This window comes from Ambystoma mexicanum, chromosome 5q, assembly GCF_040938575.1.
Source record: "Ambystoma mexicanum isolate Mex_15411 chromosome 5q, UKY_AmexF1_1, whole genome shotgun sequence".
Taxonomy (NCBI): Eukaryota; Metazoa; Chordata; class Amphibia; order Caudata; family Ambystomatidae; genus Ambystoma; species Ambystoma mexicanum.
The window spans coordinates 1,377,731,930-1,377,757,188 of NC_090933.1; the positions used below are offsets into that span (position 1 = coordinate 1,377,731,930).

General features: G+C 46.9%; 1 protein-coding gene across 1 annotated transcript in view; it reads left to right on the forward strand.

Annotated features, from left to right (window-relative positions):
• Nucleotides 1-25,259, forward strand: part of LOC138498436 (zinc finger protein 91-like) — a 487,667-nt gene that overhangs the window by 307,175 nt on the left and 155,233 nt on the right. Inside the window, exon 4 of the mRNA XM_069622191.1 lies at nt 12,831-13,299. Within this exon, the coding sequence (XP_069478292.1) occupies nt 12,831-13,299 (469 nt within the window). The remainder of the gene's footprint in view (nt 1-12,830; nt 13,300-25,259) is intronic.

Consider the following 25,259-nt stretch of genomic DNA (forward strand, 5'->3'; position numbering starts at 1 on the left):
AGGGGGCAGTTAAAACCTGACTCTTTAGTGGTAACAACTACAAGAAAAAGGGCAGGAACCCCCTCTGGCCTCTTCCGAAGCCCCTGCGAATAAGGAAAGTAAAAATATCTACACCTTTGGAAGCAAGGTGGCTTCATTAGCAGTCTACCAAACTGCTAATAACACAATGCTATTAGCAGGTTACACCTGTCACAAGTGGAATGAGATTGCCGAACAAATCGAATCGTTCCCAGAGCCCCTCAAATCACAGCTGTCGCTCACCATTGCCACAGGAAAACAAGTAGCCAACTGCATCCTCAAAAACAACTTGGATGCAGCCGACAATGCAGGAAGAATTGTGGCAGAAGGCACACTGATTAAACACCACGTGTGGCTATGACAATCAGGCTTCAAGCTTGAAACACAGGCAACCCTCCTTAACATGCCTGTTAGGGAGAATTCTCTGTTTAGGCTGAATTTCCTAACCTAGTGAGTCCCCCAGCAGCTTTGCTGGATTTCTGGAGTTTGTTTTTTTCTCCTGCCAAGAGTGAGACTCTTTTACTCACACTCTTGGACATGATTTGTGGTGTTCCTTTGAATGTTAATGTGTTTCATGGGCTATGGGGTCTTTTACTCCATAGGGTCTCATATGTTTTTTTCTGTGTGTTACACCGCACCCTCCGTGCAGTAACACCGGTGTGTCATAGTGACCCCCCACCGTAGACTCCATACCCTGGGACTGACTACTGTCTCCCAGGGCATGTAAAGTCACCATTGGCTTTACTAGTCCCAAATTACTAACAGAACCAGTACAGACCATCATATTGTGGTACCTACTGGTAGTGGCAATTCGATTGCCCCTAGGTCTGTTATTCGAGGGGGCACTGTCCCGTCCCCCCTCGTCGAGTTTTGGCTGGTGGCAGTGGATACTACTTTTTATATTCAACCGCAAATATATCTCTATGGGATTTTCCCATTGTTCAAGGCTAATACTTTTTTAACATAGCCTCTAACATAGCGCCGGTTTATTTATTTAATATTAATTCACCGGTTGGCATTTTCTGCCAGAACTCGGTTTTAAAATGGCACCTCTGTAACTCCAAACCAAATGTAGAGCCCTTTGTTCCACTTTTGGCGGGCTTCTACACAGAAGCCCTCCAAAGTGGTGCCACTCTGTCTGGGTACCACAGGGGGTGTGGGAGGGGGTTTAGGCACCTTGGACTAAGTTGCCATGCCAACTCAGGTCGCACTCTTGCGTGATTGGCCCAAGTGGTGAGCCACCCCGCTCACCACTTAGCATGTTTGATTGGCAGCTAGGCTGAATGAATCGGGGTTTCTTGCATAAAAACAGGGCTTTTGGGACTGGAACTTCAGAAGTCGCCACAGGACCTGAAAATCCAACGAGGGAGAAGCTGCGCCGACCTGCTATGATGACACCACCGGTGGAGCCCTGCTGAACCAACTCACCACTTCTCAACGACAGAGGAGATCTCCCTGCTGGAGAGTCTTCTTCCCTTGACTAGTGGGCACAACCAGTTTTCCTTCTTTTCTCGCATCGCAGGACGTCTTGTGGTCGAATTGCCCATGCCAAGCACCCCGGCAACCAGATAGCCACTTACTTCTGGACCGCGAATAAAAGGACTGCTCTTTTTAAATGAGAACTCCGCAGCTGGTTTCTTCCCTGGCAGTGCAACAGACTCTTGTTTTCCTCCCCGACGAGATCCTCTCTTCCCCTGGACAAAGCACCGACTTGCACCCACTGCCAGGAACAACTGCCCCCGCTGGAGCGTTCTCACCATTTTAAGGTACCGTGTCCGCCAGGCCTCCCTTTCTAAAGATTGCTACAAGGTAACAATAATCCCTTAACCTTCTGGACTGGGCTGGCCGCCTTGACCATCTAACTGGTCCCTTTCTATTGGTCCAACTCTTTCTGAACCTTGTGCGAGACTTTTGGGCACTTTCAACCGTGTGACCTTGAACACATTTCGACCGGAGCCTCTTAAAGTGGGTCCGGCCTTGTTAACTTTGACTTTACGGTTTTAACCTGCCTTCTTCTCCTACTGTGTTCTTCCGAACGTGTTGGGATCTGTTTCTATCTTTGCTCTGCCTTTCTCTCCCTCTTAAACCGATTTAATAGAGTGCCATCTTCGTTAAGCGCTCACCGCTGTCTGAAAATAAGTGTTGCTTTACTTAAAGACTTGTCTAATAATCGTTGAAGGGAGTGTATATCTTTTAGTGACCGTGTTTTTGAACTGCTTAATATTGGTGCCAGTGTGCTTAACTAGATGTGTTTTTAAATAAATAATTATATCTCTTTTACACCAAAGCTCTGGTCAGTGTTTGCTTGTTCTACTCTGTTCTTTTGACCTATTGTGTATGCCCTATATACTGCCTAACTCTTCTTGAGAGAAGTCTGACTGCTCAGCCACAGCTACCAGGTAAATCTGGGTGGTACAGACTGCTACCAATTGGGTTTACTGGCAACCACCTGTAGTCTTAAATCTTTTGCAGTGGTCCCAGAGGGAACTGCACAGGTTTCTGCCTAACAATGCCCATCAAACCCAACGCTTTGTTTGACAAAGCGGTGGAGGATGCTCTTAAATGTGCAAAAGTGGAATATGACACCCTCAGATCACCAACAAACCTTTTGGACAAAGAGGGGGTTATTACTCTCGCCGTTTTAGAGGGCAAAACTCTCAACGATCGTCAAATTATATTCAGAGTGGCCAAAGCTCTTCCTGGGGTTTGTCACAGGGACAGCCCTCACAACAGGGGTTTCAAAGATGCCAAAAAAGGTCCCGAAGTAGGGGCAGATCCTCCACCTCTAGTGGGGACTCGACCCCCGCAACCAATGACCACCCGCTACAGGTTCCCTCCCATGTCACTCCAGTAGTAGCCCGTATTTCACACTTTACCCCCACAGGCACACACAGGCAATCACTTTGAACACCCACCAAGACAAAGGCTCACCCCTAAGGAAGGACAATGTATCCTGTTGGAAGAGGTGAAGGTACTGGTTCTAAAGGACAGCATAGAAATCGTCCCGGCAAATCAGGTAAACAAGGGTATTCATTCAATGTACTTCCTTGTGCCAAAGAAAGACCGAACAATGCTCCCTGTCCTAGACCTGTGCCCGGCAAACACCTCTGTCAAGCCACGCACATTTTGCAGACAACGCTACAGGAGGTAATCCCACTACTCAAGCAGGGGGACTACATGGCAACCTTGGACACGAAAGATGCATACTTTTATATTTCAGTGTTCCCGCAGAACCAACACTACCAGTTCAAGGGGCTTCCCTCCAGCATAGCCTGCGCTCCAAGGGTATTTACCGAGGTATTAGCGGTAGTGGAAGCCTTATCTGGAGGACTGGCTGATCACAGGGGAATCCCCCCAAATTTGCAAGCAAAATACCCAGAGAACAATCAATCTCTTGTTCAAATTGGGGTTCTCAATCAACAAGAAGAAATCAAGTCTCGTTCCAGGCAAGACAAAACAGTTCTTAAGAGCTGTCATAAAAAAAGACAAACAAAAGAGTACAAAATATACTGCTGCAAATACCTCAGTATCCAGCCGGTAGCCAAATAACCGTAAGCAAAGCAAAGCGCTTGCTTGGGATGATGGCATCATGCATTTACCTGGTCCCCCGTGCACGACTGCGCATGCGTCCAATGCAAGAATGGTTAGCGAAACAGTGGTCTCAGGTGAGTGGTCAATGGGACGATCTAGTGGTGGTTTCGATAAGCCTAGTACAAGCTCTGTGCTGGTGGACAAAGGAGAACATGTTAAAGGGAAAACCTTTTCACATTCCTCCAGTGCAGGCAGTTGTCACTACAGACGCATCGCTCACCAGGTGGGGAGCTCATTACCTTCATCACACAGCGCATGACCTGTGGACGAAGATCACTTCACAGAACCACATAAATCTCTGGAACTACTGGCAGTGCTCAAAACCCTACAAGCTTTCCAAGTGCACATGTCAGGCCAGACAGTTAAAGTGCTCACGGACAGCACCACTGGCATGTTTTACATAAACAAGCAGGGGGGAAGCACTTCGCAAGTCTGTCCAGGTTAGCACAAAAAATGTGGAAATGAGCACTCAAGCGGGGCATGTTTCTAACATCGCAACATGTTCCAGGGGACCTCTATTATCTGGCAGACTCACTAAGCAGAGATCCTCTACCAGAAGAGCATGAGTAGCAGCTTGACAAAGACATTGTAAACAAAATTGTCGCAGTATGGGGGTACCCCCTCTATATTTGAGCACCACAAGACAAAACATGCAATGCCCAAACTTCACATCGAGACGTCTCCAACTCAATTCCGAGGAAACGCCCTATGGATGAACTGCTCAGGGAAATTTGCCTACGCTTTTCCCCCCAACTCCACTAATGAGCAAAATAGTCAACAAAATGCACAAGGAACAAGTAACACAAATCCTAGTTGTTCCTATGTGGGCGAGACAACCTTGGTTTCCAAATCTGCGCAAACTGGCGATGTGCGATCCGATCAAACTCGCGTGCCCATACAACTTGCTCTGGGGGACAATCTTACACCCTCAACCTTAGTCTATGAACTTGGCAGCTTTGCTCCTAAAGTAATAGAATTTGGACTTTTAAAATGACCTCACAGATGTATGGACGTCCTCAAATAGGCACGTAAAGCAATACCTAGGCTTCGTTACTTTAACAAGTGGAAAGGATTTGTAACATGATTCCAGTCAAAACAAGTAAATCCTATAGAATGTACTCCATCACACATACTCCATCACACATACTCCATCACACATACTTCATCACACATACTCCATCACACATACTTCATTACATGATATGATATGATATGATATGATAGGTTATTTATAACGCACTTAATACCCAGATGTTTCTAAGCGCGGACCCGGGGATCGAACCTGGTTTGCTCTGTGTCGTCTTGCTTCCAAGGTGAGCACGTTGCTGCTGAGCTTTCCTCCCGAGACATGCTTCACTTACTAGACTCAGGGATAGTATTGAACTCAATCAAAGTTCACCTGGCGACTTTATCCGCGTACACCACTTCTCAAAATTAAGTGTCCTGGTGGAAAACTCTGGTCATTAAAGCGTTCAAGGAGGGAGTACAGAGACTCCACCCTCCCATTTCCAACCTCCAGGGTGGGACCTAAACATAGTACTTGCTAAGCTTTTAGCCCCCCCCCCCCTTGAGCCTCTGCATGAATGCAGCCTTAAACACCTCACATACAAAACGGCTTTTCTGGTAGCCATCCCCTCCATAAGAAGAGTCAGTGAACTACAAGCTTTGTCAGTGCAAAACCCTTTATTTCTCAAACTGGTATTAAGAACACACCCTAGGTTTTCACCTAAGTTAAACTCTAAGTTCCAAGTCAACCAGTCCATCGAACTACCAGCTTTCTTTCAAAATCCATCAAGCTCAGCTGAGAAAAGACTCCATACGCTAGATGTAAGGAGGGCGGTCCTTTACTACATAAACAAGACAAGATCGCTTTGGAAAACAGACCAACTGTTTGTGTCCATGACTCCTGGCAGGGAAGGAAACCACATTTTCGACAGATGGATAGTCAGATGCATACAGCTCTGCTACTCTCTGTCAAATAAAACTCTGCCTTTCACACCAAGGGCTCACTCTACCAGTGGTACAGGAGCTATCCTGGCATTTTTCTTCGCAAATGTCCCTCTGGACGCCATTTGCAAAGTAGCTACATGGAGCTCAGTACATACTTTTACTCAGCAGTACTGCATTGACACACACTCTAAGGTAGTTTCCCAGGTGGGACAAACAGTGCTAAAACATCTATTTGCTGCTGTACCTTCTCTTAACCCACCACCTTCTCCAAACACTGCTCACTAATCTATGCATCGCATGTGATCTAAGCAGATCCCACAAGCTTCAGAAGGGATACATTACTCACCGTAATCGTATTTCTGATGCTTGTTAATCTGCTTAGAATCACATGCTGTGCATATGGTCCGACATCCAGTGGTAACCGCGGAGTATTGCATCTTGTCTTTCGGGGACCGAAAGGGGACGTCGGCATAGGCGTGTCTGTAACACTATCCCTATAGTGACGTGTGTAGTACCCAAAATCCCTCACGCGCCAAGGTCCCTCAGATTATTTTTTTCCGCCCAGATACTGGTCGTCCTAAGCGGAGCTCAGATCCAAAGAGACATTGTTTATCTTACTGAATTGTCGGTTTATTCCCCGTTAAGTCACTTGCCACCTAAGAAGATCTTCGACGACGACTTAGGGGGAATCGTCTACAGCTGTGGGTCCCGGTGCCTAAGATCCGGCGTGCAGACTTCCACGTGGTCGGGCCTTCTGGTCGACCTACACAGTAGGGAGAGTGGGCTCGAGGTCTGCCATATTGCTATTATGTCTTTCCTCTTTTCCGCTGCTTTCCCTTTTGGTCTGGTCACCCTTCCCTTCTGCTATGGAAAGGACTCCATTTAGATTCTGCCCTGTGTGTAGGGTCAGATATCCGTGGAAAGACGAGCACATGACGTGTAATGCTTGTCTCCCCCTAGAGCATGACGAAAGGCGGTGTTCGGCGTGTAAACTCCTTAAACCAAAAACCCTTAAGGAGCACCGGTTAAAGCGGTGGGCTGCGTACGGCATGTCACGCGTGGAGCCTCCTTCCCCTGCTGCGACACCAGCCGAAATTGACGGGGGCACGTCGGATGACCAAACGTCCAACGCAGACGTTATAGACCTTGAGGCGGATAGGTCTAGGTCCGCCACGCCTGTCCCCGACCCTTCCAGGCTCAACTCCGGTCTTGCTACAGGGACCACCCCCAGCGACAGGGGCATACAATCGCACCACACCAAACACACAACCCATACGCCGTTCTTGACGACATCGCCGAAGAAGGCGAAAGCGCTAACGGGGCCACCGGAAAGTTCGGCGGTACCCTTGGATCACTCAGATCCAAAGCCTTCCCCACATCCACAGCAGCGCATGGCGACTGGGCATAATAAACACAAAAAGGCCGCTACTCCCCAAACAACACGCGCCGCAGTTTCTGGACAAGAAACTTTGACAGCTTCCAAGGCCCTTACAGGCCCGAAAACTACGGCTAGGCCTCTACCCGAGAAAACAGCCACAGGCCTCTCTGGTGCCGTGGAAGAAATTTCCGTCACCAACACATCATCGGAAGCGTTGTCTCCCGAAGATTCTACAACTATCCGTGAGAGTATCGATAGGATCGCATCGGCGGTGGGCCTAGTACCGGTTCCACCCAAAGCTATGGGCCAATCCGCTGAAAAGTGTTCAACAGGTTTGCACTACGATCCCGAAGATTCTTATGAGGATAGCCAAATTCCCCTCTCAAGCATCCTGAGGAGATCTTCTTCTCACCTTAGAGCGGAGAACACATACCCTACTCAGTTAGGTCCCTTTGGGTCCTCCAGGTGGACTACGGAGCAATTTGAGGGGTGTATGGATCGGCTGGAGCAATTTCTCAGGCCTTCTGATCAGCCTCCGCCGAAGAAGGCTCGGGTAGACCCTAACCCTCATACACAAGATACCCAACAACAAGTCGATTATCAGGAAGACGTCCAGATGGACATGTACAGGGACATCTAAACCGAAGAAGAGGAGTCCTCTTTTCTCGACAACTATGGGGAAGATCAAGAAGCAACGGATAACTGGGAGGAGGCCCAGCAAGATGATCAAAACTCTGATATCGTTTGCATCGACTCTCCCCCATCCACCCCGGTTCGACAGACTTCCCCGGTGGATGATCAAATGGCTTTAATCACTACGTTGAAGAAAACTGCAGAATTCTTTTAAATTGCCACGCTTGAGGCCTTGCCGGAGCAAGATTTCGCAGAGGACATTATAAATGAAAAACCTCCGGCAAGCCAGTATATTCCGCTCTTGAATTCTGTAAAGAGACGAATAGCCCCATCCTTGCTCACACCCGCTCACACTAAGGCTGTGAACCCGAGGGTCGAAAAACTTTTCCGACCCTCCCCCACCGATCCTCTATATATCAGAGGACACGCGGTCACGGACTCGCTGGTAGTAAGCAACACTCGTAAGAGGGCAGGGGTTCCCCTTGCCACGGGAGAGTCACCCCCAGACAAGGAGTCCAAAAGGTGTATGCCTTAGGCAAACAGGTTTCGTCGGCAGCAGCCTATACCGTTAGAATTGCTAATAACACTACATTACTTGCAAGCTACGCTGACGCCCAATGGAACCTGCTCCGGGAAGGCCTTCAAGAGGTTCCAGAACCAGGTAGAGCCAAGCTTCTCGCCATTGTTTCAGAGGGCAAACTCGTCAACCAGAATGTGGTGAAGAACACCCTGGACACCGCAGAGACAGCGGGCAGGTCTCTTGCACAAGGCACTCTCCTGAAGAGACACGCGTGGCTGCGCACATCAGGCTTCAAACTAGAGACTCAAGCATCTCTCATTAATAAACCCATCGAGGAGACTAACCTCTTCAGGAAGGCGGTAGACGAAGCGTTGGAGACAGCCAAGAAAGAGCACGAGACTATTAAGTCACTGCACCAAATTTCTCAAAAACCCTCTTCACAGAGGGGTAATAATTCTCAGCGGTCCTTTCGAGGACAGGCCTGCACCGCTCAGAACAACTACAGCTCGGGCAACTTCAACTCAAGTCAAACTTCTGGAAGCCCCACATACTACCCCCAGAGGGGTCAGAAGCGCGGGAGAAACAGAGGCAGAGGCTCCAATGCCAGAGGAGCTTCAACCTCGTGTCAGAAATGACCACCAAGTCCAGGTCCCCTCCCATGTCTCCCCAGTCGGGGGGCAATTAACATCTTTCCTCAAGGCATGGGAGGGGATAACTTCAGACCAGTGGGTCCTAAAGACGGTCTCCCATGGTTACTGCGTGGAATTCGCCCGACCTCCACAGTTCAGACCGCCGAAACAATGACGGCTTTCACCGGAACATCTACAGATCCTGATTCAAGAGGTGGAAGCGCTGCTGGAAAGGACGCCATAGAAGCGGTCCAGATTCTTCAGGTAAACGAGGGTATCTATTCAGTGTACTTCCTTGTACCCAAAAAGGATCTTACCATGCATCCTGTTCTAGACCTGCGCCCCGCAAACAAGTTCATAAAACCCCAGAAGTTTCGCATGGTAACACTGCAGGAGGTGATTCCATTGCTGAAATAGGGGGACTTCATGGCAACATTGGATATGAAAGATGCATACTTTCATATTTCAATGTTGCCAGCGCACAGAAAATATCTAAGGTTTGTGATTCAGGACAAACACTACCAGTTCAAGGTATCGCTTCGGCGCCAAGAGTGTTTACCAAGGTACTGGCGGTGGCAGCAGCACACCTGCGCAGACTATCAGTTCCAGTTTACCCTTACCTCGATGACTGGCTCATCACAGGAGACTTGTTCGACGTTTGTTTTTCGAACACCCAAAAGACAGTAGACCTCCTGTTCAGTCTGGGATTTTCTATCAACGAAAAGAAATCCAGCTTGGTCCCCAGCCAAGTAAAACAGTTCCTGGGGGCCCTAATTCGGACGGAAGAGGTCTGGTCTTCCCTTCCAACGAGAGGGTTCAGAACATGCTCTCTCAGGTTCCTCAATATGCAGTCGGTCAAGAGGTGACGGTACGCAAAGCCATGCGATTGCTAGGGATGATGGCGTCATGCATATATTTGGATCCCGACGCGCGGCTGCGCATGCGACCCATGCAAGAGTGGCTCAACAGCCAGTGGTGTCAGGCCAGCAGACAATGGGAAGATCTGTTAGTTGTCTCGCCAGCCCTCGTTCTATCTCTGCAGTGGTGGTCAAGAGGAAACCTCTTGAAGGGGAAGACCTTCACCACCCCTGCAGTGGAAGCCACTCTCACGACAGACGCGTCCCTCACGGGGTGGGGGGCTCATCTGCTTCAACAGACAGCGCACGGAGTGTGGTCCCCTCAGGTAGCGTCCAACCACATAAACTTACTGGAGCTACTAGCGGTGTTCAAAGCATTGAAAGCCTTTCAGGAGCAACTGCAAGGAAAGACAGTGCTGATCCTAACCGACAGCACTACAGCAATGTATTACCTGAACAAACAGGGGGGCACTCACTCTCCAGGGCTATCCAAGCTGTCCCAAAACATTTGGATATGGGCTCTCAAACACAGGATGTTTTTGTTGTCCCAACATGTTCCAGGGGAACTCAATCTTCTGGCAGATGTACTCAGCAGAGATTTTCCTCTGCCAGAAGAATACGGATGGCGTCTACACGAAGACATTGTATCCAACGTCTTTGCAGAATGGGGGTTACCAGAGATCGACCTGTTCGCTACTCAGGAGAACGCCCAATGCCAAGATTACGCCTCCGGTACCCCCAGAACCGATCCAAGGGGAACGGACTCTGGATAACTTGGTCGGGGAAATTTGTCTACGCTTTTCCCCCGACTCCCCTTCTCAACAAGATAGTGCACAAGATGCACCAGGAACCAGTCACCATGATTCTGGTGGCTCCAATGTGGGCCCGCCAACCTTGGTTTGCGCACCTGATGGAAATGTCCCTCTCCCCACCAGTCAAGCTGCCCTGCCCGTACAACATGTTGTCTCAGGACAGGGGGGAGACCCTGCACCCATGTCCGCAATCTCTGAACTTAGCAGCTTGGCTCCTGAGGTCATAGAGTTTGGACATCTGCAACTCCCTCAAAGATACATGGACATACTAAGGGAGGCAAGGAAGCCTAACACACAATATTGCTATGCTAGCAAATGGAAACGTTTTGTCATCTGGTGCAGTTCCAAAGGCGTCAATCCCATCGATTGCTCGCCATCGCACATTGTGCTTTATCTAACCCATCTGTTAGACGCTGGGTTAGTCTTCAATTCCTTGAAGGTTCATCTAGCTGCGTTGTCAGCCTAAACCACTTCACAACAAAAGGTGTCGTGGTGGAAAATACCTGTAATTAAGGCCTTTATGGAAGGGGTTAAGAGGATTTATCCTCCCATCCCTCACCCAGCTCCTGGGTGGGATCTGAATGTGGTTCTGACTAGACTCATGGGACCTCCCTTTGAGCCTGTGCATAAAGCAAGTCTGAAGGACCTGACTTACAAGACAGCCTTTCTTATAGCTATCACTTCTATCAGAAGAGTTAGCGAGCTGCAGGCTCTTTCTGTTTTGGACCCCTTTGTGACAGTCCACAAAGTCCACAGGTTTGCGCCGAAATTTATTTCGAAGTTCCATGTGAACCAGTCTATCGAACTACCCAGAGACCTACCAACATGGCCTAAAGAAGCCTTCACACACTAGATGTGCGCAGGGCAGTCATGTTCTACATGGATAGAACTAAACCACTGAGGAAAACTAAACAATTCTTCGTTTCAGTGGCAGCTGGTAGAGAAGGGGATCCTGTCTCTAAATCAGCAATCTCAAGGTGGATTGTAAAATGCATCACACTATGTTACACTCTTGCAAAGAGAGTACTGCCCTTCAAGCCTAGAGCACACTCTACTCGAGGCATTGGGGCATCCATAGCATTCATTGCAAATGTTCCCCTAGAGTCCATTTACAAAGCGGCATGCTGGAGTTCTGTACACACCTTTACAAAACACTATTGCCTAGACACTCATTCTAGCTCTGATTCTCAGGTGGGACAAGCAGTACTAAGACATCTTTTCTCTGTTCCTTCTCACAACCCACCTCCAACTCCAGGTACTGCTCGCTAGTCCATGCACAGCATGTGATTCTAAGCAGATAAACAAGCATCAGAAGACATGCATTACTCACCGTGATAGCATTTCTGATGGTTGTATCTGCTTATATTCACATGCGCCCACCCTGCCTCCCCGCTCGGGGTGGAAGGAACATATACTTCTTACTACTTTCTCTCTTCATGTACTCACTCACTATAGCCTTGGGCTCCCTCATGGTGGAAAAAATACAATCGGAGGGACCTCGGCGCGTGAGGGATTTTGGGTACTACACACGTCACGATAGGGATAGTGTAACAGACACGCCTATGCCGACGTCCCCTTTCGGTCCCCGAAAGACAAGATGCAATACTCCGCGGTTACCACTGGATGTCGGACCATATGCACAGCATGTGAATCTAAGCAGATACAATCATCAGAAATGCTTTCACGGTAAGTAATGCATGTCTTCTGATGCTTGTATCTGCTTAGATTCATATCCGCCTACCCTTCCTCCTCTGGAGTAGAAGGTGCATGGATGTTTCCTGGCTTCATCTGTCATAAATCTGCTTTACTGCATATGTACTCACGCTACACTTCATGCTACCTCATGTCAGAAACAAAATAATCTGAGGGCCCTCAACGCGTGATGCACCATGGGTACAGTAGCCCTGTTGGCGTCCCTTTTCGACTTTGCAAATCAAAAACTGTAATATTCAGCAGCTACCACTAGATGTCAGCCTATGAATAGCATATGAATCTAAGCAGATTCAAGCATCAGAAATATGATTACGGTGAATAATGTATCCCATATTGTATAGTATAAGGATTTTGTGTTATAACTGTTTTCCCATTGCTAAAATTACTTGTGTCTGTTGGTCCAGCCGACAATAAATGTATGGATATTTTTGATATACACTTTTCTAAAAGTAATTTTTGGTTCATTGCTGAGTTTGCTAATTGTGGGCTTCCGATCACTCTCATCCCTTCTGAGAGTTGGTCTTGACTGCCTGCCAAGCTACCTAGATTGGTCTGGCTTGTCCAGAAGGTTCCCCAGTTTCACTAAATCGAGGGTGGCCTCCTAAAAGTATCCCCACCAGGTCAGAGTTTAGAAATCCATCTTAACAAATTCATGTACAGCGGTGGGATAAGATTGGCGGTACCCAGTGCTGTGCACTGGTATGGTACCCAGGTTACCCTCTACACAAGACACCTGCCTCTGCTTATAATATGGAAGTAATTACAGACATTGTTTTGAGTGCCTCTAGATCTGAGACACGAAGAAAGATATGTACTGCAAGGGGCCTGTCGGCCACTGGTACTAAATCCGAAATGCTCCAAAGGATCACAGATTGGCAAGAAGTGCAGATTCTAGCGTTGCTCTCCTACGATAGTGCTGAGGGTACTGGGGCTATCCCAAGTACCAGCAATGTGATAACTAGTGCTACCATAGAAAGAAGACAGGATCAGGATGATGACATGTCCTCTCTTTCACTGATGGGGTCTGGGACTGAGGCCCTGCTGGAATTCAAGAAGCAAGAGCTGCTGTTTAAGCAGAAGGAGCTTGAATTCCGCATGGCTAAGCTGGATTTGGAGAGGTCAGAGAAGCAGAAGGACAGGGATCACCAGTCTGAGCCTGATAGATTGCAGGGCACCAATGGCTCCACTAGAGGGTCTGGTAATGGGTCTGGCCCCACCTCTCATCCAAGATTTACGAATGATCTGCTTAGTCTTAGTGGTTGACTGCATTTGAGTATGCATGTGAGGTGCAAGAAATAGTGGATGCTGATAAGATTACATGGTTGCTCAGTCGACTACCCCATTCTGGCTGCATTGCTATTATGGAAATGTCAAAGACTGACAGAAAAGACTTTGCAAAACTGAAGCACACTCTGGTTTTAAAGTTTGGGAAGACTCCTGCCCAATACTTGTAAAGATTCAGAGAATACAAGTAAAAAGAAGGTACAACTTGTGTTTCATTGGTTGCTTTGGGTTCCCTTGCTACACTCAATCGTTCTGGCATACCTGTGGGAATATTTATGCCCCTCCAATTAAACAATGTTCCCGCCGTCACTGAATGCACTGCAATAAATCCCCTGCTTGGGTTAGTTCAAAATGTGCTCAGTAAGTTAGAGCTGCTTAAGCGTTTTAACAACCCCGCCCTGATGGAGGACTGTGAAAGATAAACCCGCCAGCGCTGTAATCAAGTCTGCTTAGTTTTATGTAATCAGATTTTAACGTGTTTCTCTTCCATTCCAGAAATTGAAATCTGAAATTATTGCACTATTTAAGGTGGACGAGGCCTCGGCAGAGCTATGAAGAGAGAGGGGCGGTATGGAGGAGCCTGCTTTAGGTGAGAAAGAACAATGTCTTTAGGATCCCAAAATCCAAACATTTACAGGCAAGAGCACTGCATGCTAATGTGTACATATGGACACTGTTCTCTTGAAAAACAATCAAGGAACTGGAGATTGAAAACCTGAGACTTACTAAAGTTATCACTGCAGGTGCTTGTAGAACCTAGGCAGCATTATTGGGTTGGTCTGTAGGCGGTGTCGAGGTGTAGCACAGCATTGCCATTTCTGGGGCTTTTTCTAGGACAGTTGTCTGGTCTCACGGACCAGGAGCCACCAAAAGGTTAAAATAAATTTATTGTGTAGCAAAGACAAGATTAAGACATTTTACACCCAATGCTTCAAAATGGACACCACAGGTTTTATGGGCATGATCAGACACACCATGTGGCTCAAGTCAGCAAAATCAAACGACATCATAAGGGAAATTATAAAAAGGAAACTTAGCTTTAAATGTTATCTAGATATAATTTATAATGTGATGTTTGTATGTATATACCTTTTGTTTTTGAATGTGTAAAAAAACCCAAATGTGGTTATATCACAATAAATAAAAAAATTTAAAAAAATTAAAAAAAAGGAAACTTGACAAATACACCAGCACTGCTACAAAGGAGGTAGTGACCAGGAACTCACAAGATCAGAAACATCGGGAAAGCTCTGCACGATAAAGGAAACAATCACAAATACACCAGCACTGTCACAAAGGAGGGGGTGACCAGGATCTCACAAGATCAGACACATCAGGGAAGCTCTGCGTGATAAAGGAAACATTCACAAAAACACCAGCACTGCTACAAAGGAAGGAGTGACCACGAACTCACAAGATCAGACACATCGGGGAAGCTCTGCATGATAAAGGAAACATTCACAAATACACCAGCACTGCAACAAAGGAGGGGGTGACCGGGAACTCACAAGATCAGACACATCAGGGAAGCTCTGCGTGATAAAGGAAACATTCACAATTACACCAGAACTGCATCAAAGGAGGGGGTGACCAGGAACTTAGAAGATCAGATACATCGGGGAAGCTCTGCATGATAAAGGAAACATTGACAAATACACCAGCACTGCTACACAGGAGGTGGTGACCAGGAACTCACAAGATCAGACACATCGGGGATACTCTGCATGATAAAGGACACATTCACAAATACACCAGCACTGCTACAAAGGAGGGGGTGACCAGGAACTCACAGGATCAGACACATTGGGGAAGCTCTGCATGATAAAGGACACATTCACAAATATACCAGCACTGCTACAAAGGAGGGGGTGACCATGAACTCACAAGATCAGGTACATTGGGGAAACTCTGCATGATAAAGCAAACATTCACAAATGCACCAGCACTGCTGTAAAGGAGGGAGTGACCAGGAACTCACAAGATCAGGTACATCGGGGAAGCTCTGCATGATAAAGGAAACATTCACAAATACACCAGCACTGCTATAAAGAAAGGAAAGGGTGACCAGGAATTCACAAGATCAGGCACATCGGGGATGCTCTGCATGATAAAGGAAACATTCACAAATACACCAGCACTGCTAAAAAAGAGGAGGCGACCAGGCACTCACAAGATCAGACACATCGGGGAAGCTCTGCGTGATAAAGGAAACATTCACAAATACACCAGCACTGCTACAAAGGAAGGAGTGACCAGGACCTCACAAGATCAGGCACATCGGGGAAGCTCTGCGTGATAAAGGAAACATTCACAAATACACCAGCACTGCTACAAAGGAAGGAGTGACCAGGAACTCACAAGATCAGGCACATCAGGGAAGCTCTGCATGATAAAGGAAACATTCACAAATACACCAGCACTGCTACAAAGGAAGGAGTGACCAGGAACTCACAAGATCAGGCACATCGGGGAAGCTCTGCGTGATAAAGGAAACATTCACAAATACACCAGCACTGCTACAAAGAAAGGGTGACCAGGAACTCACAAGATCAGGCACATCGGGGATGCTCTGCATGATAAAGGAAACATTCACAAATACACCAGCACTGCTACAAAGAAAAGGTGACCAGGAACTCACAAGATCAGACACATCAGGGAAGCACTGCCTGATAAAGCAAACATTCACAAATACACCAGCACTGCTACAAAGAAAGGGTGACCAGGAACTCACAAGATCAGACACATCGGGGAAGCTCTGCATGATAAAGGAAACATTCACAAATACACCAGCACTGCTACAAAGGAGGGGGTGATCAGGAACTCACAAGATCAGACACATCGGGGAAGCTCTGCATGATAAAGGAAACATTCACAAATACACCAGCACTGCTACAAAGAAAGGGTGACCAGGAACTCACAAGATCAGGCACATCGGGGAAGCTCTGCATGATAAAGGAAACATTCACAAATACACCAGCACTGCTACAAAGAAAGGGTGACCAGGAACTCAAAAGATCAGGCACATTGGGGATGCTCTGCATGATAAAGGAAACATTCACAAATACACCAGCACTGCTACAAAGAAAGAGTGACCAGGAACTCACAAGATCAGACACATCGGGGAAGCTCTGCATGATAAAGCAAATATTCACAAATACACCAGCACTGCTACAAAGAAAGGGTGACCAGGAACTCACAAGATCAGACACATCGGGGAAGCTCTGCATGATAAAGGAAACATTCACAAATATACCAGTACTGCTGTAAAGGAAGGAGTGACCATGAACTCACAAGATCAGACACATCGGGGAAGCTCTGCACGATAAAGGAAACATTCACAAATACACCAGCACTGCTACACAGGAGGTGGTGATCATGAACTCACAAGATCAGACACATCGGGGAAGCTCTGCATGATAAAGGAAACATTCACAAATACAACAGCACTGCTACAAAGGAGAGGGTGACCAGGAACTCACAAGATCAGACACATCGGGGAAGCTCTGCATGATAAAGGAAACATTCACAAATACACCAGCACTGCTACAAAGAAAGGGTGACCAGGAACTCACAAGATCAGACACATCGGGGAAGCTCTGAATGATAAAGCAAACATTCACAAATACACCAGCACTGCTACAAAGAAAGTGTGACCAGGAACTCACAAGATCAGACACATCGGGGAAGCTCTGCATGATAAAGGAAACATTCACAAATACACCAGTACTGCTGTAAAGGAGGGGGTGACCAGGAACTCACAAGATCAGGTACATTGGGGAAGCTCTGCATGATAAAGCAAACATTCACAAATACACCAGCACTGCTACAAAGAAAGTGTGACCAGGAACTCACAAGATCAGACACATCGGGGAAGCTCTGCATGATAAAGGAAACATTCACAAATACACCAGCACTGCTACAAAGAAAGGGTGACCAGGAACTCACAAGATCAGACACATCGGGGAAGCTCTGCATGATAAAGCAACCATTCACAAATACACCAGCACTGCTACAAAGAAAGGGTGACCAGGAACTCACAAGATCAGGCACATCGGGGAAGCTATGCATGATAAAGGAAACATTCACAAATACACCAGCACTGCTACAAAGCAGGGGGTGACCAGGAACTCACAAGATCAGACACATCGGGGAAGCTCTGCATGATAAAGGAAACATTCACAAATACACCAGCACTGCTACACAGTAGGTGGTGACCAGGAACTCACAAGATCAGACACATCGGGGATGCTCTGCATGATAATGCAAACATTCACAAATACACCAGCACTGCGGTAAAGGAAGTAGTGACCATGAGCTCACAAGATCAGGCACATCGGGGAAGCTCTGCATGATAAAGGAAACATTCAGAAATACACCAGCACTGCTACAAAGGAAGGAGTGACCAGGAACTCACAAGATCAGGCACATCTGGGATGCTCTGCATGATAAAGCAAACATTCACAAATACACCAGCACTGCTGTAAAGGAAGGAGTGACCATGAACTCACAAGATCAGGTACATCAGGGAAGCTCTGCATGATAAAGCAAACATTCACAAATACACCAGCACTGCTACAAAGAAAGGGTGACCAGGAACTCACAAGATCAGACACATCGGGGAAGCTCTGCATGATAAAGCAAACATCCACAAATACACCAGCACTGCTACAAAGAAAGGGTGACCAGGAACTCACAAGATCAGACACATCGGGGAAGCTCTGCATGATAAAGGAAACATTCACAAATACATCAGCACTGCTACAAAGAAAGGGTGACCAGGAACTCACAAGATCAGACACATCGGGGAAGCTCTGCATGATAAAGCAACCATTCACAAATACACCAGCACTGGTACAAAGAAAGGGTGACCAGGAACTCACAAGATCAGACACATAGGGGAAGCTCTGCATGATAAAGGAAACATTCACAAATACACCAGCACTGCTACAAAGGAGGGGGTGACCAGAAACTCACAAGATCAGACACATCGGGGAAGCTCTGCATGATAAAGGAAACATTCACAAATACACCAGCACTGCTACACAGGAGGTGGTGACCAGGAACTCACAATATCAGACACATCGGGGAAGCTTTGCGTGATAAAGGAAACATTCACAAATACAACATCACTGCTGCAAAGGAAGGAGTGACCAGGAACTCACAAGATCAGGCACATCGGGGATGCTCTGCATGATAAAGCAAACATTCACAAATACACCAGCACTGCTGTAAAGGAAGTAGTGACCATGAGCTCACAAGATCAGGCACATCGGGGAAGCTCTGCATGATAAAGGAAACATTCACAAATACACCAGCACTGCTACAAAGGAAGGAGTGACCAGGAACTCACAAGATCAGGCACATCTGGGATGCTCTGCATGATAAAGCAAACATTCACAAATACACCAGCACTGCTGTAAAGGAAGGAGTGACCATGAACTCACAAGATCAGACACATCAGGGAAGCTCTGCATGATAAAGGAAACATTCACAAATACACCAGTACTGCTGTAAAGGAGGGGGTGACCAGGCACTCACAAGATCAGAAACATCAGGGAAGCTCTGCATGATAAAGCAAACATTCACAAATACACCAGCACTGCTACAAAAGAGGTGATGACCAGGAACTCACAAGATCAGACACATCAGGGAAGCTCTGCGTGATAAAGGAAACATTCACAAATACACCAGCACTGCTACAAAGGACGGGGTGACCATGAACTCACAAGATCAGACACATCAGGGAAGCTCTGCGTGATAAAGGAAACATTCACAAATACACCAGCACTGCTACAAAAGAGGTGATGACCAGGAACTCACAAGATCAGACACATCAGGGAAGCTCTGCGTGATAAAGGAAACATTCACAAATACACCAGCACTGCTACAAAGGAGGGGGTGACCATGAACTCACAAGATCAGACACATCAGGGAAGCTCTGCGTGATAAAGGAAACATTCACAAATACACCAGCACTGCTACAAAAGAGGTGATGAACAAGAACTCACAAGATCAGACACATCTGGGAAGCTCTGCGTGATAAAGGAAACATTCACAAATACACCAGCACTGCTACAAAGGAGGGGGTGACCAGGAACTCACAAGATCAGGTACATCGGGAAAGCTCTGCATGATAAAGCAAACATTCACAAATACACCAGCACTGCTACAAAGGAAGGAGTGACCAGGAACTCACAAGATCAGGCACATCGGGGATGCTCTGCATGATAAAGGAAACATTCACAAATACACCAGCACTGCTACAAAGGAGGGGGTGACCAGGAATTCACAAGATCAGGTACATCGGGGAAGCTCTGCATGATAAAGGAAACATTCACAATTACACCAGCACTGCTACAAAGGAAGGAGTGACCACAAACTCACAAGATCAGGCACATCGGGGAAGCTCTGCATGATAAAGGAAACATTCACAAATACACCAGCAATGCTACAAAGGAGGGGGTGACCAGGAACTCACAAGATCAGACATATCGGGGAAGCTCTGCGTGATAAAAGAAACATTCACAAATACACCAGCACTGCTGTAAAGGAAGGAGTGACCATGAACTCACAAGATCAGAAACATCGGGGAAGCTCTGCATGATAAAGGAAACATTCACAAATACACCAGCACTGCTGTAAAGGAGGGGGTGACCAGTCACTCACAAGATCAGACACATCAGGGAAGCTCTGCATGATGAAGGAAACATGCACAAATACACCAGCACTGCTACAAAGGAGGGGGTGACCAGGAACTCACAAGATCAGACACATCGGGGAAGCTCTGCATGATAAAGGAAACATTCACAAATACACTAGCACTCATACAAAGGAGGGAGTGACCAGGAACTCACAACATCAGGTACATCGGGGAAGCTCTGCGTGATAAAAGAAACATTCACAAATACACCAGCACTGCTGTAAAGGAAGGAGTGACCATGAACTCACAAGATCAGAAACATCGGGGAAGCTCTGCATGATAAAGGAAACATTCACAAATACACCAGCACTGCTGTAAAGGAGGGGGTGACCAGTCACTCACAAGATCAGACACATCAGGGAAGCTCTGCATGATGAAGGAAACATGCACAAATACACCAGCACTGCTACAAAGGAGGGGGTGACCATGAACTCACATGATCAGGTACATCGAGGAAGGTCTGCATGATGAAGCAAACATTCACAAATACACCAGCACTGCTGTAAAGGAGGGAGTGACCAGGAACTCACAAGATCAGGTACATCGGGGAAGCTCTGCATGATAAAGGAAACATTCACAAATACACCAGCACTGCTACAAAGGAGGGGGTGACCAGGAACTCACAAGATCAGACACATCGGGGAAGCTCTGCATGATAAAGGACACATTCACAAATATACCAGCACTGCTACAAAGGAGGGGGTGACCATGAACTCACATGATCAGGTACATCGGGGAAGCTCTGCATGATAAAGCAAACATTTACAAATACACCAGCACTGCTGTAAAGGAGGGAGTGACCAGGAACTCATAAGATCAGGTACATCGGGGAAGCTCTGCATGATAAAGCAAACATTCACAAATACACCAGCACTGCTGTAAAGGAGGGAGTGACCAGAAACTCACAAGATCAGGTACATCAGGGAAGCTCTGCATGATAAAGTAAACATTCACAAATACACCAGCACTGCTACAAAGGAGGGGGTGACCAGGAACTCACAAGATCAGGTACATCGGGGAAGCTCTGCATGATAAAGGAAACATTCACAAATATACCAGCACTACTACAAAAAAAGGGTGACCAGGAACTCACAAAGTCAGACACATCGGGGAAGCTCTGCATGATAAAGGAAACATTCACAAATACACCAGCACTGCTAAAAAAGAGGAGGCGACCAGCCATTCACAAGATCAGACACATCGGGGTAGCTCTGCGTGATAAAGGAAACATTCACAAATACACCAGCACTGCTACAAAGGAAGGAGTGACCAGGAACTCACAAGATCAAGCACATCGGGGAAGTTCTGCGTGATAAAGGAAACATTCACAAATACACCAGCACTGCTACAAAGGAAGGAGTGACCAGGAACTCACAAGATCAGGCACATCGGGGAAGCTCTGCGTGATAAAGGAAACATTCACAAATACACCAGCACTGCTACAAAGGAGCGGGTGACCAGGAACTCACAAGATCAGGTACATCAGGGGAAGCTCTGCATGATAAAGGAAACATTCACAAATACACCAGTACTGCTGTAAAGGACGGGGTGACCAGGAACTCACAAGATCAGACACATCGGGGAAGCTCTGCATGATAAAGGAAACATTCACAAATACACCAGCACTGCTACAAAGGAGGGGGTGACCAGGAACTCACAAGATCAGACACATCGGGGAAGCTCTGCATAATAAAGGAAACATTCACAAATACACCAGCACTGCTACACAGGAGGTGATGACCAGGAACTCACAAGATCAGGCACATCGGGGATGCTCTGCATGATAAAGCAAACATTCACAAATACACCAGCACTGCTGTAAAGGAAGTAGTGACCATGAACTCACAAGATCAGGCACATCGGGGAAGCTCTGCATGATAAAGGAAACATTCACAAATACACCAGCACTGCTGTAAAGGAAGGAGTGACCATGAACTCACAAGATCAGACACATCAGGGAAGCTCTGCATGATAAAGGAAACATTCACAAATACACCAGTACTGCTGTAAAGGAGGGGGTGACCAGGCACTCACAAGATCAGACACATCAGGGAAGCTCTGCATGATAAAGCAAACATTCACAAATACACCAGCACTGCTACAAAAGAGGTGATGACCAGGAACTCACAAGATCAGACACATCAGGGAAGCTCTGCGTGATAAAGGAAACTTTCACAAATACACCAGCACTGCTACAAAGGACGGGGTGACCATGAACTCACAAGATCAGACACATCAGGGAAGCTCTGCATGATAAAGTAAACATTCACAAATACACCAGCACTGCTACAAAGGAGGGGGTGACCAGGAACTCACAAGATCAGGTACATCGGGGAAGCTCTGCATGATAAAGGAAACATTCACAAATATACCAGCACTACTACAAAGAAAGGGTGACCAGGAACTCACAACGTCAGACACATCTGGGAAGCTCTGCATGATAAAGGAAACATTCACAAATACACCAGCACTGCTAAAAAAGAGGAGGCGACCAGCCATTCACAAGATCAGACACATCGGGGTAGCTCTGCGTGATAAAGGAAACATTCACAAATACACCAGCACTGCTACAAAGGAAGGAGTGACCAGGAACTCACAAGATCAAGCACATCGGGGAAGCTCTGCGTGATAAAGGAAACATTCACAAATACACCAGCACTGCTACAAAGGAGGGGGTGACCAGGAACTCACAAGATCAGGTACATCAGGGGAAGCTCTGCATGATAAAGGAAACATTCACAAATACACCAGTACTGCTGTAAAGGACGGGGTGACCAGGAACTCACAAGATCAGACACATCGGGGAAGCTCTGCATGATAAAGGAAACATTCACAAATACACCAGCACTGCTACAAAGGAGGGGGTGACCAGGAACTCACAAGATCAGACACATCGGGGAAGCCCTGCATAATAAAGGAAACATTCACAAATACACCAGCACTGCTACACAGGAGGTGGTGACCAGGAACTCACGAGATCGGGCACATCGGGGATGCTATGCATGATAAAGCAAACATTCAGAAATACACCAGCACTGCTGTAAAGGAAGTAGTGACCATGAACTCACAAGATCAGGCACATCGGGGAAGCTCTGCATGATAAAGGAAACATTCACAAATACACCAGCACTGCTACAAAGGAAGGAGTGACCAGGAACTCACAAGATCAGGCACATCGGGGATGCTCTGCATGATAAAGCAAACATTCACAAATACACCAGCACTGCTGTAAAGGAAGAAGTGACCATGAACTCACAAGATCAGACACATCAGGGAAGCTCTGCATGATAAAGGAAACATTCACAAATACACCAGTACTGCTGTAAAGGAGGGGGTGACCAGGCACTCACAAGATCAGACACATCAGGGAAGTTCTGCATGATAAAGCAAACATTCACAAATACACCAGCACTGCTACAAAAGAGGTGATGACCAGGAACTCACAAGATCAGACACATCAGGGAAGCTCTGCGTGATAAAGGAAACATTCACAAATACACCAGCACTGCTACAAAGGACGGGGTGACCAGGAACTCACAAGATCAGACACATCAGGGAAGCTCTGCGTGATAAAGGAAACATTCACAAATACACCAGCACTGCTACAAAAGAGGTGATGACCAGGAACTCACAAGATCAGACACATCAGGGAAGCTCTGCATGATAAGGAAACATTCACAAATACACCAGCACTGCTACAAAGGAGGGGGTGACCAGGAACTCACAAGATCAGGTACATCGGGAAAGCTCTGCATGATAAAGCAAACATTCACAAATACACCAGCACTGCTACAAAGGAAGGAGTGACCAGGAACTCACAAGATCAGGCACATCGGGGATGCTCTGCATGATAAAGGAAACATTCACAAATACACCAGCACTGCTACAAAGGAGGGGTGACCAGGAATTCACAAGATCAGGTACATCGGGGAAGCTCTGCATGATAAAGGAAACATTCACAATTACACCAGCACAGCTACAAAGGAAGGAGTGACCACAAACTCACAAGATCAGGCACATCGGGGAAGCTCTGCATGATAAAGGAAACATTCACAAATACACCAGCACTGCTACGAAGGAGGGGGGGACCAGGAACTCACAAGATCAGACATATCGGGGAAGCTCTGCGTGATAAAAGAAACATTCACAAATACACCAGCACTGCTGTAAAGGAAGGAGTGACCATGAACTGACAAGATCAGACACATCGGGGAAGCTCTGCATGATAAAGGAAACATTCACAAATACACCAGCACTGCTGTAAAGGAGGGGGTGACCAGTCACTCACAAGATCAGACACATCAGGGAAGCTCTGCATGATGAAGGAAACATGCACAAATACACCAGCACTGCTACAAAGGAGGGGGTGACCAGGAACTCACAAGATCAGACACATCGTGGAAGCTCTGCATGATAAAGGAAACATTCACAAATACACTAGCACTCCTACAAAGGAGGGAGTGACCAGGAACTCACAAGATCAGACACATCGGGGAAGCTCTGCATGATAAAGGACACATTCACAAATATACCAGCACTGCTACAAAGGAGGAGGTGACCATGAACTCACATGATCAGGTACATCGGGGAAGCTCTGCATGATGAAGCAAACATTCACAAATACACCAGCACTGCTGTAAAGGAGGGAGTGACCAGGACCTCACAAGATCAGGTACATCGGGGAAGCTCTGCATGATAAAGGAAACATTCACAAATACACCAGCACTGCTACAAAGGAGGGGGTGACCAGGAACTCACAAGATCAGGTACATCGGGGAAGCTCTGCATGATAAAGTAAACATTCACAAATATACCAGCACTGCTACAAAGGAGGGGGTGACCATGAACTCACATGATCAGGTACATCGCGGAAGCTCTGCATGATAAAGCAAACATTCACAAATACACCAGCACTGCTGTAAAGGAGGGAGTGACCAGGAACTCATAAGATCAGGTACATCGGGGAAGCTCTGCATGATAAAGCAAACATTCACAAATACACCAGCACTGCTGTAAAGGAGGGAGTGACCAGGAACTCACAATATCAGGTCATCGGGGAAGCTCTGCATGATAAAGTAAACATTCACAAATACACCAGCACTGCTACAAAGGAGGGGGTGACCAGGAACTCACAAGATCAGGTACATCGGGGAAGCTCTGCATGATAAAGGAAA